Source organism: Solea solea, chromosome 8, assembly GCF_958295425.1.
Source record: "Solea solea chromosome 8, fSolSol10.1, whole genome shotgun sequence".
NCBI classification, from domain to species: Eukaryota; Metazoa; Chordata; class Actinopteri; order Pleuronectiformes; family Soleidae; genus Solea; species Solea solea.
In genome coordinates this window covers 7,221,394-7,237,801 of record NC_081141.1, presented here as the reverse complement: position 1 = coordinate 7,237,801, position 16,408 = coordinate 7,221,394, and the positions used below count along the sequence as shown (strand labels likewise).

At 41.1% G+C, this 16,408-nt stretch overlaps 1 protein-coding gene across 1 annotated transcript in view; it reads left to right on the top strand.

The window, feature by feature from the left end:
- LOC131464502 (protein crumbs homolog 1-like) overlaps nucleotides 1–8,304 on the top strand; it is a 31,470-nt gene extending 23,166 nt beyond the window's left edge. The window contains exons 9-13 of the mRNA XM_058636998.1: nucleotides 115–280; nucleotides 1,613–2,474; nucleotides 5,982–6,098; nucleotides 6,225–6,351; nucleotides 6,728–8,304. Of these exons, the coding sequence (XP_058492981.1) occupies nucleotides 115–280; nucleotides 1,613–2,474; nucleotides 5,982–6,098; nucleotides 6,225–6,351; nucleotides 6,728–6,949 (1,494 nt within the window). The 3' untranslated portion in view covers nucleotides 6,950–8,304. The remainder of the gene's footprint in view (nucleotides 1–114; nucleotides 281–1,612; nucleotides 2,475–5,981; nucleotides 6,099–6,224; nucleotides 6,352–6,727) is intronic.
- The last annotated feature ends 8,104 nt before the right edge of the window (nucleotides 8,305–16,408 follow it).

Here is a 16,408-nt window from a genome sequence, read left to right as displayed (position 1 = left end):
TGTCTTCTAAGTCATCACTAAGTCTTTTTACAGCTTTAACCCAAGTGGTCGCATCAGGTGAGAGATTTTACAAGGGACTGTTTAATCCATCCATCTGTGTTTGTTTGTGCACAGGATGAGCCCTGCGCCAATGGTGGACAGTGCCAGGTCACCTGGAATGACTTCAAGTGTAACTGTTCCATCAAATTCTCAGGCCGGCTTTGTGACACTCGTCTGTGGTGTGTTGACAGTCCTTGCTTTGATGGAGTGCGGTGTGTGGACCTACATGATGGTTATGAGTGTGAGTAATCCGAGTTATCAAGGTGGGACGAATCAAGCCAGGTTAAGTGGAAATGATTTTAGCAGTTAATCTTAATCACAGTCGAGGAAAGTTTGACTGGTGCCGTCTCACATTAAATGTATGGACAAACTGTCAATCTATGATGCTCACAGACATAAAAAGAACAAAGAATCATGACCCTGAGAGTCCTGCAAAGAGCGCTAACATCACGAAAAGCATTATGATCAGTTTTCTTTTGACTTTGCTGGTTGTATATTTTAGAGTTCATCATAAAGTAAGTGAGTTACTCTCTATATAACCGTGCTATAGACCCCAGGTCACTAATAGGTAGAAGCATGGATCTATTACCATTTATCATTGATCATTTTGACATAGCATTTGTTTTTTAATTGGCACAGCTTTTCTACTTTGTGGCACTAGAGGTTGAAGAATTGTAGACCATACACTGTAAAATACCATGTGAGGTGCATATGTCACACGAGCTGTGCTCTTTTTTCTTGAGATTTGGGCTCTCATCTATTTTTACCACCGCTATTTTCAAAGCATAAACAGAGAGAGAAAACATTTACCACTGTAACACACATCCAAATACATTATAGAGTTCCGGACATCACATGACTCACTTTGCCCACATAGTCATTTTGGCTGGTTTCAAGAGATCATTATGGACTATAATCCACAGAGATTAAGCAGTATTGCAAAACCTGACATACTGATTCTGGTCTTTACAATAAACCCTGGGTGATTTTCACATGTGCGGAAACAGCCAGAGAGGCAGCATTATATTTTCAACCCAATTCAAAAAGTTCCCTCCAATACACTCACAATAAAAGCATGTAAAATAAACAAGATATTAAGTTAATATGCATTGTAACAATAGTGAATTTGGCATCTAGATTCACAACTTCATGAATGATTGTGCCCCTAACTTTGGGCACAATAAAATAAAGATTTTATTTATGTCATAGTTTGTGTCTCAAAATACAGTAAAACTTTATATACAGTACACACACAGCAAAAACATCTATCTACCATTTTTTTTGAGAACAGCCAGTGAAGAGATGAGTTGCCAGGTGTTTATGCTGCTAGTTTTATACTGTATGTCTGTGGATGTGAACTGCAATGTTGTCTTCCAAAATGGTTGTGTGATAATAGCAAGTGGAACTCTATACTACAGTATAGTTTTGGTTGAAAATACCATTTTTAAAATCAAAAAAGTAGATTTGAACAGTTGTTTGATTGTATGCAGGAGGGCTCCATTGTAGAGACAGACATTTTCTGAACATCTTTCACTTTTCAAAAATGCTAAGATTTGGTCTTCTCCTCTCACAGGTTTAACTGAAGCCATGTTCCACAACAACTCTCTCCTGTATGTTGCCAACAGCTCCCTGAGGAGTCCTGTTACCAACATCACCATGGACATACGAACGCGAGACAAGGATGGGATCTTGTTGCGGGCCACCAGCAAAGCCGAGGTCTTCTGTGTGGTCCTGCTCAACTCCTCTCTGCTGGTCAAGCTGTACAGTGGGGAGAGTGCAGAGCTGCTGGCCTTCAAAAGTGATAGGAACATCGCAGATGGAATGTGGCACCAAATCCAGCTGACCATGGTTGACCCCACAAAGTCAGCATCGCGCTGGCATCTCACTGTGGATGGACAAAGAGCTGGTGGCAGCTTCGGTGTTGCTGGCAATCTCAACTTCCTCAATGATACAGAAATCCGGCTGGCTGAGATTTACACTGGATGCTTAGCGGACGTGAGAGTGGGTGGAGTCTACCTGCCACTCATAAATGTACCAAAAGCTCCTCAGATGAGCAAATTCTCCAGACTGGGTGGTCATGAGCCAATGATCGGGTGCCAAGGTGCACCAGTTTGTGATTCCCAGCCCTGCCTCAACCAGGGTGTGTGTCAGGACCAGTTTTTTGAGTTTAACTGCAGCTGTAGCTCAGGGTGGGAGGGGGAGCTGTGCGAGGTAGAGATAAACGAGTGTTTGTCAAATCCTTGTGTCTATGGTACATGTACAGACCTCCAGGCAGATTACCAGTGTGACTGTGAGCCTGGATACACAGGGAAAAACTGTCAAGAGGAGCTAGATAACTGCCTGGAATTCAGATGTGTGAATGGAGGAACCTGCGTGGAAATTGTGGGAACTCACACCTGCTCCTGTCTAACTGGATATATCGGCAAACGCTGTCAGTAAGTACACACCTTCATATTTCCATAATGCACTTTTTGGATTATTTCGGGAAGAGTCTGAAAACCCCTATTTGCTTCTACCTGTATTGAGGCAGTACAGTGGTTACCTGCATGTTTTTGGACTGTGGAAGCAAAAACCCACACACAGGGAGAACATGCAAACTCCACACATGAAGATGCTCAGTGAAATTGGGATTCAATGGCACTTCAAGTTTAGCAGCGAAATGGCGGAATTGATAGATGGGTCTAGTACAATTTGACGTGTTTTTCGTGTTGCTACGATAAACGCCCACAGTCGTGGGTTGTTCGTCTTGGGCCAAATTTTGTGAAATTCTGCGCAACTAAATTTTGACCCACTCCATAGACCCTTTAGAGAGCTACGTCACAGAAATGTGCGCATGCAGTTTGGGGTCAGAAAACACACTCGTACCATTAACTTGTACAACAGTCCAACACATAAGATGCCTACTTGTAGCGTAGTTGGCTGTGGAAATAGAACCAGCAATGGTGTCAAGTTCTTCAGAATCCCTACAGGATCTCATCCCTTTCAAAAAAATAGACACTGTCTGTGGCTCCAAGCATTAAAAAGAGAATACTGGGCTGATGCTACTGCAGTCAAAGAGGCTTGCATTTGTAGTGCTCACTTCATTTCATGTAAGTTATCATTTATCAGCTCTTTCTGTTACATTACGATGAAAAGCCTGGATTTCACAGAAATGTGTGTCACTGCACATATGTATATGAAACCTATGCTGCCTAAAGTTATGTTGTGGTCTTGGACGTAGCTAGCTTGTAGTATAGCTGCCGGCCGGCTAATGCATTGACAAGTAACATGGTGTGCTAAAAATATCTGGCCACTTGCTAATATCATCTACCCAATCTTTTATGGAAGCTGAGTCAGGCAGACTATTGCCGTCAGCTAGTACTAATTTATTTAGGTATTGTTCATGGTCCTTAATAGGCAACGTAAGAACATATTCAGAATTATTTGGTGGAGGACCGTGGACATACATGCTATTCGCTTACCTGTTGTGACATTTTCTGACCCTAAACTGCGCACGCATTCTCGCTAGGCTTGGAATGTTTGTATACAATGAAAGGGTCTATAGGCTTTTGACCTGAGGGGGCGATACTGAGCCATTTTGCATTGTTTTTTTTTAAATTTCCATTACTTTATAACATTTTTTTTGCCAGTTCTGGTTTGTGTGCCAATTTTCGTCCGTTTTCACGCACTTTTAAGCGGGCAAATTCGAGATTGAAAGCTGAGACAAATAATAAGAATTCCTCGAATAACAATAGGTCCTTGCACCACTGTGTGAGTGCGCAGGCTCTAATAATAATAATGATAATAATAATAATCACTCTTCTTGGATCTATGAACTGTGCTTAAGAAAATTAAGGTTGTTTGCATTTTTACAGGCATGTTGGTGCACCTACAAAATAATAGCAGAGTTTGTCTAAGGCTGCGGTGTGGACTGGATGTTTCCATCACATGCTGTTGTTAGGCAGCTTAGATAATTCTCATATGCTTTTCATCTTCCCAGTAGTTCACCATAACATTCTACCTGAAGGGATACAGTGAAACTGTTGGTGTGTTGTGTAAAAGTCATTCCACATAAAGGATACTATTAGTTTTGTTTCCGCTGACTTAAAGCAACATCAAGAAGAAACAACAAAAAGAGAACAACAAAAAAATGAGAGAGGAACCCCTTCATTGTTTTCAAACATGAGTTTGTCATGTTTGATCTCAGCAACCCCCCCAACACATTATGTGTTGATGTTGATTAGTTAGTTAGTCCAATCTCAATTTTCTGTTTCTTTGCCAGTTTTTTAGTAATTTGTGATCTGCTATCCGTAAAATACTTTACAGGTATCTACTGTATATCAGATGGCTGAAATAGTATGTTGGGGAATTTTCTGTCTTGGTGTTAGAGAGAGACTGCACTTAAAAATGTTGTTAATTTCTGCGTACCTTTTTTAACCTTAAAACAACAGCTTCAAAATTGTGTTGATGCTTCACTGACTTGTAAAAGGGGATAAAAGAGCCACTTTCATCCAAACGCTTCATCTGAAACTCTGTCCTTGCACTGTGCAAGTTTGGTGCATGGGTAGAAACACTGTGTGTTACCTAATGATAGTCTCAAATAGCCAAAATCAGAGAAATTCCCAAACATCTGCTTTCATCAGGGTGTGGTTTGCTGCAGCTATACCAAGTCCAGTGAAAGGTACAAAGTGTTGCTTTAACTTTTGGAGAAGTTTGAGGATTGTTGTGTTTGTGTTGCTGTGCAACAGGTCTGATTCATACAGAGGTCTGCTGAGGCTGTTTTATTTATAAAGCACTTCTCATACATGGAGGTAGATTGTGTATCTGTACAGCAGAGTTCTCAAACTTGATCAGCTTGATGATGATTTTAACAGGATGTCTAAAGCTAAACAGGGAAATCTACCCGACTGGGCGAAGACCGCCACCATAATTCCTGTGTCCGGCACACCTGCCGAACGTGGATTCTCACTTCAAAAGTGAATCAAAACAGCCCAAGTCTCACCGCGGAGAAAGTGACAAGGTCGATGAGGATCGCAAGTTGTCACAAAGACTTGACATTTGGACCAATCTGTGTATTTTCATACGTTATTGTTTATTATTTAACGCAAGAGATAAGCATCATTTGAATGTTTGACAGTGTTACCAAGTAGTTAAATTCAGTCTGAAAAGACAGAATACATCCTGTTTTTAGGGACGTGTTTTAGGTTTATGACAGAATCTGCTTTGTGTGGAATGCTTTAATGTCTAATAGACATTTGTTTATTAGCGTTAACCCACATCAGTGTGAACCCTGTTGCATTAAAAGCTTGACATTTCCAGGAAAGGAAATTACACTGCACACTGTTGCCTAGCCTTATAGCAAAAAGACCCAAACTCTGTATGGTCTCCTCCATGTGTGTGGGTTTTCTCTGGGTACTTCTGTTTCCTCCCTCCCTTGACACTCTAAATTCACTTTGGTGTGAATGTGACAGTGAATGATTGCTTTGTGATGGACTGTCCAGAGTGTACGCTGCCTTTCGCCCCAATGTTAGCTGGGATTGACTCCAGCCTTGTGTGGTGGATAACCGTAGAAACGGTATACAATGAATGAATGAATAAATGCAGTAGGCTTGCTTCCTCCTGAGTTTTGTGGCTCAGTTTAGCCCAGTCCAATATCAGGTACGGGTTCCTGGCATGTGGCTTTGAAACACCAGCTCTGCATAACATAAAATCCATTTTTAAGACTTTTATTTGAGTGTGTTTTCAGGTCATACTTTGCTGCATCATGTGCAAAAAAATAGACCTGATGTCAGTCGTGAAGAATCCAGAGGCTGTGGTTCAACATGATTGATGAACATGGGCAGTGAATGAGGAATGCCATTCTGGGGGAATCTGCATCCAGTTTGGCCTGGGCTTTAGAGAAGGATTTATTACAGGACTATTGTATAAGACTGTATTAAAATAATAATCTGTGTGTCGAATAGGTGGCGTTTCCCCCCAGTGGCGTGTGACGCAAAAACTGAATGTCTTAATGGAGGAGTTTGTATCGGAGGCAGCACTGGAGGGAATTGCACCTGCAGGCCTGGATACACTGGTGCCAGGTGAGAACACAGGCATGCACGCACACACACACACACACACAGTGTTAAGGTCAGGGGAGAGAGTGTGTGTGAGCAGCTGGTCTGTGTCAGTCAGCATTGTGTTTAAACCCCGCTGATGTGTTTCAGGTGCGAGACAGAAATAGATGAGTGTGATTCCAGCCCCTGTCTCAACGGTGCCACCTGTCTGGACAGACTCAACCACTTCCAGTGCCTGTGCGTGCCGGGCTTCAGCGGCTCGCTGTGTGAGAGAAATGTAAGTGACAATGAGCAAATTTACTTTCACAGAACCTGGATGGGAGCAGTGATTTTCAAATCCACACCTCAGGGCCCAGTTTCACCGGAGCTGCTAATGAACCATAATCTAGAAATAATGTCTGAAGACTAATAACCATAGCTGACTGTGGTATGCACACTGTCTGTTTGTTCCCTTTCTCCTCGACGCTGTCAGTTATAGAGAGTTTTTTCTCTCTCTCTCTCCTGCACCAAAAATTAAGCATTATTAGCGAGTGTGGGACAAAGGAGCTGCATAAATCATCAAGGAAAAATCATCTGATGATGAAATTATAACTCCTGACATTTTATATAAAAGCTTTAGAATCTGCACTGTTTTAAAATCTGTGCTCTTGCAGAAGGAGGAGCGCACAGAACGAATCCCCTGGCTGGTGGTGACCATCCCTCTCCTCTCCCTGTGTATGTTACTCGCCATCCTGGTGGTGTTTTTCCTCGTCATGACAGCCCGGAAGAAGCGTCAGTCGGAGGGCACATACAGCCCCAGCTCGCAGGAAGTAGCTGGCGCCAGGCTGGAGATGGGCAGTGTCCTCAAAGTGCCCCCAGAGGAGAGGCTGATCTGAGTCCTGAAACTGGGCCTCACACAATTACATCCAGTGGATGTACTGTATCTATGTATAGGGCGTAGAAAACATGTGTCCTGCAGTGTGACACTGCTGGGCTCTGTAGCCCTACAAGAAAAGAAGATGGGGGATAAGTCAATGACATGTCCTCTGCCTGGGAAAACTACTGATGTTGAAGCTTCATGAGTGAGGCTACTGAGAGGACGGTGAAGACCAAGCCGTCCTGTCCGGACTCCTGTGGTCCAAATATGCTCCGACCTGGATCTGCATATGTTGAGGACAATCTCAGGCTTGATTCAGACCAAAAGCCAATGAGCAGCGCACGATCTAAAGGAAAGAAAAAAAACAAACCCTGTGGATGCAAAGAAATAAATCCACACAGACTGAAAAATCACGGAAATGTATTCAAAAACCTTGATCTGCAGATTCCACATCTGACTTTATTTTGCAAGATAGAAGGAAAGAGGAATGTGAAGAGGGAGGAAAACACATCTGAAACAAATTCTTCCGAATCACACTTTACTCTGAGAGTGTATAATATTATTCCTTCAACAACACATTCCTTGTAATTATATTACTTGCATCTACAAACGACATCTGGTTAATTGTGAGATTTTCTGGAGACAGAGACTCATTATCTCATCCGACTGGATGTTTGTTAGAGGCCTCCTGATAGTGTTAATTCTGCATTTGTTCAGCTCTGATGACATAATGGGTTACGTCAGTGTTTGTCCACCATGTGTCTGCAGGTCTTTCATGACACCTTTGGGGCCAGAAGCAAAATGCCCAAAAATGACCCACCGTCATGTCATCACAGTCTCTTGTACATAAATAATTAGCATTCCAGTTACCTCAGTGGTTTTAAGTCAGACACTTTGAATCCTGTTTCAACCAACGCTTGGGTTTCCTCAGTCCAAAAACACACAGAGGTTAACTGGAAGCTCTAAATTGATCGTAGGTGTGAATAACGTCCCTGTATGTTACCGTGCCTTTCTCCCTATGTCAGCTGAAATTGGCTCCAGTAGAGGATGAGTGAGTAAATACTAGTAGAGTAGTCCTTTTGGTGAACACAACATGCAGTATTTGATATAAAAAGTCATATAGCAACATGTCCAAAGACAAAACAAACAACAACAAAAAAACTACAGAAGCACAAAAACAATTTCTCACTGTTTATACATGCAGCAGACATTTTGAATGAAGAACTCAAAGCATGAGGGGGAGTTGTGATTGAAGCTTTCTTCTCAAAAATGTAAAATGATGACCTAAACTGTAATGCACTAAATAACAATCATAAAAATGAAGGAGGGAGCAAAATTGTAGTTGCTGTGGACTAATCAGCAGATGTTGGGGGGGGGGGGGGGGGGGGGCAGATAATTGCCTGCCTCTGTCACTGAGTCATCCCTCCCTATCTAAACCGCTGCAGTTTTCCCTGTGACTGAAAAGCGACATGCTGCACTGGAACGTCCTGAATGTGCAGATGGACATAGACTGTTAATAAATGCTGTATTCCATTGTGAGCACTGTATGGCTAACGATTTAACCACTATTGTTTTACTGTGTTAATGCTGTGAGCTTTTTACGTCTTTGTGTTGTGTAGAATGTGTTTTTTTTTTTGTTTTTTTTAAGTTCAATTCACTGTCTTATTTACTTTTTAATTTTATTTCTTCAAAGAAAATGGTGTTTTATGGTTGAAAATGTATTGTGTGGTCATCAGACGTCGGTATTTGTGGGAACAAATTGTTTCAAATGTCAGAAATAAAATAAAAAAAATGCAAGACAACTGTAGCTAATTTTTAGCTTATTAAGGCAATAGTTGTAGAAATACAGATGTACAGTTCTTTTCCAAAAGTGGAATAAGATTATTTAAACCTATCTATGTTAAATAACTAAAGGCAGATACAGTTAGCCTGCAATAAACAATATAAAAATTGAAAAGGTGGGAGAAATTGCCTCCCTTCACGTAAAACCTTATTTGTCTATGGTGATTTCTGACATACCGACATTTTTTTGCAGCACTTCCCATAATTTCCTTTACTTGTGAACGGATGAGTTTGTTTCTTATTGTTATTTTTATTATTATGTGGTGTGAACACTCAAAACGATGAATTACAAATCAAAATGATTCCACATTTGTTTAATATTACAAAGTGGGAGGACGACATGAGGATATTTGAATTACTTTATGTTGTCACTTGGTGTTAATGAATGAAATAACAAATGAGGTAATATAATCTGGTTTTAATTACACAACTATATCAACTGTTACTTGGGAGACCACCTCAGAGCTCTCACAACACAACTGTTATTAGCTGTGGTTTTACCTGCAGCTGCTGACATCACCTCGGGAGTTTTGCCGGCATTTAATAGTCCTGACACTTCTCTGGTACAGGATGATCTTCCGCAGGTTTGTTTTCAACAAAGTGAAACAACATAATGACACTTTGGTGACATTCATGTTCTATTAAAGTCTTTTGATTAAACCGACTGCTTTGATAAGCAACCACTGACTGCACATATGATACCTGTTTCTCTAGAAGTGATGTATTTGAAAGGTTTTGTCCTTCCTGCTGCGTAAAGTGGAAGTCTTGCACAGAAATAAAGGCTACTTTCTTTTACTGCTAAACATAAGGTCTATAACTGGTATGTAAAAATGTATTTATGTCACTGCACAAAGTGACTTTGACATCATCTGAAACTTTCAAAATATTAATTATCCACCAATTTATTTAATTTAATTGGGAGATGTGCTACCATTCTACATCATTCCATATATATATATATATATATATATATATATATATATATATTCTTCACACACAGGTTTAGTGAGTTTGGTTTTCAAAAACCCAAAACCCAAATCAAACTTAACACTGGATTTCAAGCAACTTGGGTTATGAGCTTCTCCCCCCTTCCTCCAGACTCTAGGACCATGGTTTCCAAATGAAATAGAAAACTTGCTCTCATCTGAAAAGAGGACTTTGGACCACCGAGCAATAGTCCAGTTCTTCTCCTTAGCCCAGGTAAGACGCCTCAACAACAAGAGGAATATGACAAGTGTAGCCAAATTCCCTAACACGTCTCTGTCTTGACCCCAGCCTCAGTCCAATCCTTGTGAAGTTCACCCAACTCCTTGAGTCGATTTTGCTTGAAAAGCCTCTCAAGGCTGCAGTTCTCTCGGTTGGTTGTGCATCAACTTTCTGTTAACACAGCACAGCCAGCTTCTTTGGCGATGGATTTTTTGTGGCTTACCCTCCTCGTGAACGGTGTCAATGATTGTCTTCTGGACAACTGTCAGATCAGCAGTCTTCCCCATGACTGTGTAGCCTAGTGAACCAAACTGAGAGACCATTTTAACATGAAGGATTCAGTCCACTGCACATACTAGGTGTTCTCCAGGTCCTTGCCTTTCACTCTGTTCTCTACAGTGCTGCCAAACGTTGCTGTAACCAGGATTATTTTAGTAGTTAACTGAAGTGTCTGATGATGAGAACAGAATATCTAAAAACATCACCCTCATGTTTTCATGTGGACAACCAATACACTTCTTTGGGAAACAGTCACACCTCTCTCTTCTGCTCGAACTCACTGTTGCTTATCTTCGTCATCAATGTCTTCTTCTTGTGTTTGGAGACGATTTGTTCTGTTTGCTATTTGTTAACTTTCATTTTTCTTTTTGTCCTGTCTTTCTTCATTTTGTCTCAGTGTCTCTGATTGTATACATTGTAAGGCATACTTATGCGAGTAAAGTTTTGTTTAAAAAAAAAAAAACACTCTGTGTCTCAATGTCTTCTCTGGCTTAAGTGTATTTCTGTAACAGTACTACTGCGCCACACACAGGCTTGGCATATGAACTGCAGCATTCAGAGGCAGTCTAAGCTGGTTTCATTTGAATGAAGACATTTCCTGAAAATATGCTGTGTTTACAGACACCGTTTTCAAAATGGCAAAGAAAAATTCTGTTTCATTAGGTTTCCGTGTGGATAGGGCCTTAGTATTTACATTTTTATTAACTTAATTTCACTCAAATCCATTATATTGCTCAAATGTGATACAGCAGTATAGGGCTAACAGTATGTGAACAGGAGACTGATATTTAGTTATTAAGAGGATGTAATTAATTCATTCTTAAACAGATAAAATAAGATGCAAAATAGTTTAAGTAGGTTTTTTGTAATTTTTTTGTGATTGATTAGTTATTCCTGCAGAGTCCAGAAGGGGGAGATCTAGGTTAGATGCCAAGCTGCTGCAGAGGAAGCAGCATGTCTGTGAATCCATTTCCCTTTTCACAGCATGCAACTGACTCCACTGTCTACTCACTTAAGTATGTTTCTATTGTTACAGCAACGGTGAACAGTGATATTTAAGACAACAGATTGATTCCAAGCATGTGGTGTTTTTTCTCTTTCCTCTTTCATGGAAGAAGTTCACTGACCATCACAAAGTGTGAATTAGGTTGTTGTTAATGTTGGAATCACATGTGATTCATCAACAGGGCCTGGGCCACACATGTAAGCAGGACATCTGCCACACAGAACATCGTGCTTTTCAGAGCAAGAGCAGAGCTGCCACAATGCTGTCAGTTCACAGCAAAATACACAGTTTCATGTCTGTCAAATATGTCAGTGGTTTGAATATGTTTTATTTGTGAAGATGACAAAACATTAGGAGCAAAAAATAAATACAATAAAAACCATCAGCAAATATGTGCATAATATAACGCTTCTGATGTTTTTACTGCCATTAACACATATTTTGAACAGGTAACCCAGCCAAATCCAAGAGATATATTTGTGAGAATATGAGTGTTTGATAAATCAAACATTAATTATAATTTTGATTAATTATACATTTGATGCACATGTTACTGAAAGCAGAGGTACATGCAATAAGGATGTCTGATTAGAGGCAGTTGTGAATCTAAAGTAAAAAGATTTGAAAATGTTCTCCAAATTTATTTGGCAACCCCAGCAAAAAAAACTAACTGTTGGTCCTGACCCAGACTGTGGGAATATGGAATATGTCACAAACACAACTTAATGTATACATTTTGAAGTAAAAACACAAGACTTTTTGCCACATCGTCTGGCAGTGCCAAATAAGCCACTGTATGGAAGATGCACTGTGATCTTCTCAGCTGAAGCACAATAATAAGGGATCACTGAGCAAGATCTCACTTCACATTATTCACAACGCGATGATCTTTAATGAACTGCATCCAGCAGGAGGCAGCAGTAGTCCTTGCAAGCTAAAAACACAGTTTTTGTCTATGGTGTGAAGGTGCAGGGTTTTTATATACCTGGTATGGTCCTCTGTGTGGTGAAGCTGGTCACTTTCTCCAAGCTCCTAAAGACACACCTTCCCCATGCAGCCATGTAGTGTCTCCTTCATCACCACCATGAAAGCATCGACGTAATAGTTAGACATATGATTTGCTATTAAGTTTACAACATATTTTGATCTATTTTTGAGTCAATTAAGTTACTCTAATTAGTTTCATCTCTCTTGTGTCCGCTTATTTATTTAATACAGTCACTCTCTGACACAGTACATCTATGAATGTACAAAAATACATCCCAACATTATCATTATGCTTTTTGTTTCATTCTTAAAGACTCAACAGAGATTACCGTAAATACAAAAAAACATACAAAGTAAAACAAATAAAAAAATAAATCATAAAACAGTAGCTTCCTCTGTGACAGCTCTCTAAAGTAATGCACAACAAATGCCTTCAAACACACAAGTTCACACCTCTGAGAGCCTGCAGCTCATTTAAACATGTGCTAGATATAAAGAGATGACACTGTAATAATAAAAAGCAACATATTTTGGCTTTATCCCCCGTTTGTTTTTATCACACAATGTCCGAATTGTAAATAATAGCAGTGAGACTACCAAAACTCATCGTTTAAGTTTGAACATTTGAAAAAAAAAGAAGAACAACCCAAAAAACGGTTGTAATTCAAACAGGCCTCCACACAGCAAGGAAAATAAAGAAAAAACAGATGAGTTCAACTTTTAACCCCACCCCTCTCTCATCCCTCTTTGATGCTGTAATGGTACATTCCTTTGTGCCTCTGAGCGACTCCCTCCTATAGTTGCTTCTGGCTTGGTCAAGACTTGCTTTTTAATGATGGCAGGACAAACATCCTCCTCCTCCTTGTGAGTGAACAATCCAGAAATGCTGCTATTTCACCCTGAGATTGTTTCACTGAACAACAAAGCACGTTAGAAAGGGCTGTAGCACCACCCAACCCTAACCCTAACCCTAACTAGAGGTGACAGACCAGAACATGTCCATTCATTTCAGTGATTTTAGTGACACATCGATCCCTGTAGTTGAATTCCAATGAAAAGATCAATGAAATGATAATTATTGTTCAGCTCAGAAACACAATTCAATGATCCAAACCCAGTATATATATACATATATATATATATATATATATATATATGTATATATATATATATATATATATATACAGATAGATAGATAGATAGATATTAGGGTATAAAATGATCCTATTGTCTTCATGTTAAAGGTACGGCATGTTTTGTTTGTTTATTTTTGCTGGATCAAACAAGGCACCATCAATTCTGTGTTTTTGTATCAGGCATTGTCTATCAAACATTAATATCAATAATATTAACATTGACAATATTAATTAAACATTTTATATTGATGTTGCTCAGGTAACGAAAAGTTATCAATTAGTTATCAATTCGGATTATGATTAAAAATCTACTTCAAAATTGATAAACCACAATGCCACATTAATAAAAGCTTAAATTGAAGGAAGGGGAAGAGGTTAGCAATATTCACTCTTATGCATCATAAGCGGGACTGCATTGTGTAATTATGAAACATTTATTGAAAGACAAAAAACAATAACAGCATATCTATACAGTGTGTGTGTGTGTGTGTGTGTGTGCAACACAGGTCACACAGGAACCACTCAGTGGCTAACACCAGACTGCATCTGGGGGATAGACTGCATTTGGGGTGATTGTAGATCAGTCACCTTTCACCTGGAGGGCTATGGGTTTGATTCCCAGCTCTGGGAGTCGACATGTTGATGTGTCCTTGGGCAAGACACTTGACCCTGTGTTGCTCCTGAAGGCTGAATGGGTATGAAAGATGTGTGATAGAAAAATGTGCTGTATGAATGTTTGAGTGAATGGGTATGAATGGGAATCTCATTTGAGATGGAGTATATCACCTCCCACGTCCAAGAGGCATGACCAGTGAATGTAGATCAAAAATGCTTCTGTACACAAATAGATAGACCTACTACCAATCAGGCCAATGATGGGGATGACGTAAGCAGAGTGATGTTGTCAAATATGTACAGTGTTGTATCAACATTTACATCTAGAATACGACATAATTCAGAAACAGCTATTTATCGGGGATGATGAATCATCCAATTTGATTTTCATATTCTCATAGCAGCCTCCGCTTGAAGCACAGCTTCAACTGTTCTCTATGGGACAACACAGTATAGTTTATTTTCACTGTGGTCAGCTTGAAGGGGATTGGACAAATTTGGCAAAAACGTCCCTTCCACGGCAGCCCTGTTTCTGGGAGTCAATGGAGCAGTGGGCCAGCGTGGATGCATGCATGATGATTGTATGAAAGGCAGAACCAGATTTTGGAGCTTTTTCCGCCTCAGTCCTTTGGGGATCTTTCAACTCCTTCAAAGACCAGCAACCACCACTGGGGTAAAAAAAATGTTTGTAGTTTTCTTGGAGTGATGGCTATCAAGTCACAACTATTGCATAGGTGAGCTCCGTGGAGCAAAACAACAACTGAATGGAAAGACAGCTGCTCTTCAGTGGCCACCATGCTGCATGTATAGAAGTCTGTTAGACATCGCTTCTCTGTTGTCATCGTGTTAATCCTGCCTCTAGCGCGCCACAAAAAGTTTGTGATAGGTTATTTTTTGGTGTCTTCATTAGACGTGTCTGCAGACACGGAGTGGTGTGTGGCTGGGTCAGGATCTTCTGAAGTCGACGATGATCTCTTTTGTCTTGTTGACGTTCAGGAGCAGGTTGTTCACCCTACACCAGTCCACCAGATGTCGCACCTCCTCTCTATAGGCCAGTTTGTTGTTGTCCTGAATGGGGCCCACAACTGTTGTGTCGTCCGCATATTTCAGGATGTGGTTGTTGTTGTACCTGGGACGACAGTCGTGGGTCATCAGGGTGAACAGCAGGGGGCTCAGGACGCAGCCCTGTGGGGAACCGGTGCTCAGGGAGATGACACTTGAGGTATTGTTACCCACACGGACAGACTGGGTTCTATCCGTGGACTAACAATACCACTTAGAAGTCCAGCAGCCAGTTGCACCGGGGGGGTGTTGAGGCCCAGGGGGCCCAATTTGCGTACCAGGTCTTGGGGGATGATCGTGTTGAATGCTGAGCTGAAGTCCAGAAACAGCATCCGCACATGGTGTTCTTGTCCTCCAGGTGCTCCAGGCTCAGGTGGAGAGCAGTCGAGATGGCATCCTCAGTGGAGCGGTAAGGCTGAGGTGAGGTGACATAGGGTGAAAAGAGGGTTGATATGTGCCCTTTTAGGCTGATTGAAGACCTGGTGTGCCGCCGTGTTCTGGACCATCTGTAGTAGTTTCACAGCACAGGTCGGGAGGCCTGTTAGCAGGGCATTGCAGTAGTCAAAGCAGGAGATGACCAGAGCCTGTACTAGGAGCTGGGTAGCCCGAGTTAGGTATGGTCTGATTTTTCTTATATTGAATAGTGCAAAAAGAGTGCAAATGAACGGGCGACAGAAGCAACATGATCTGTAAATGTCAGGTGGTCATCAATTATGAGTTTCTTGCGATCTAGGACGGAGCCAGAGCTAGGGAGTCAATATTAATGCAGATGTTATGATGTATTGTTGGATTGGCTGGGAAGAACAGTGGTTCAGTTTTGGAGTGGTTTAGCTGGTGGGCTTTCATTCATGCAGATATGTCAAAGAGACAATCTGAGATTCGTGCTGAGACTGTGTGGTTGTCAGGTGGGAATGACAGATACAGCTGGGTATCATCAGCATAGCAGTGATATGAGAAGCCATGCAAGCGGAGGAACTGGCCCAGCGAGGTGGTGTATATGGCAAAGAGGAGAGGCCCCAGCACCAAGCCTTGGGGCACCCCTGTGGCAAGGCTGTGTGGTTCAGATGTGTGACCTAGCCAGGACACATTGAACAATTGCCCAGTGAGGTAGGATATGAACCAGGAGTGTGCTTTTCCTGTAATGCCTATGTTTGAGAGTATGGACAATAGGATATTGTCATTAGTCAAATACTGCTGACATGTCGAGCAGGATGAGTTCTGAGGACTTAGTTACCGCTCTGGCTTCTTTTAAGGCTAAGCCAGATTGGTAAGGGTCAAGGAGGTCATTTCAGGAGAGGAACTCAGTGACCTGCTTGAACACCGCCCTTTCAATGGTCTTAAAGCG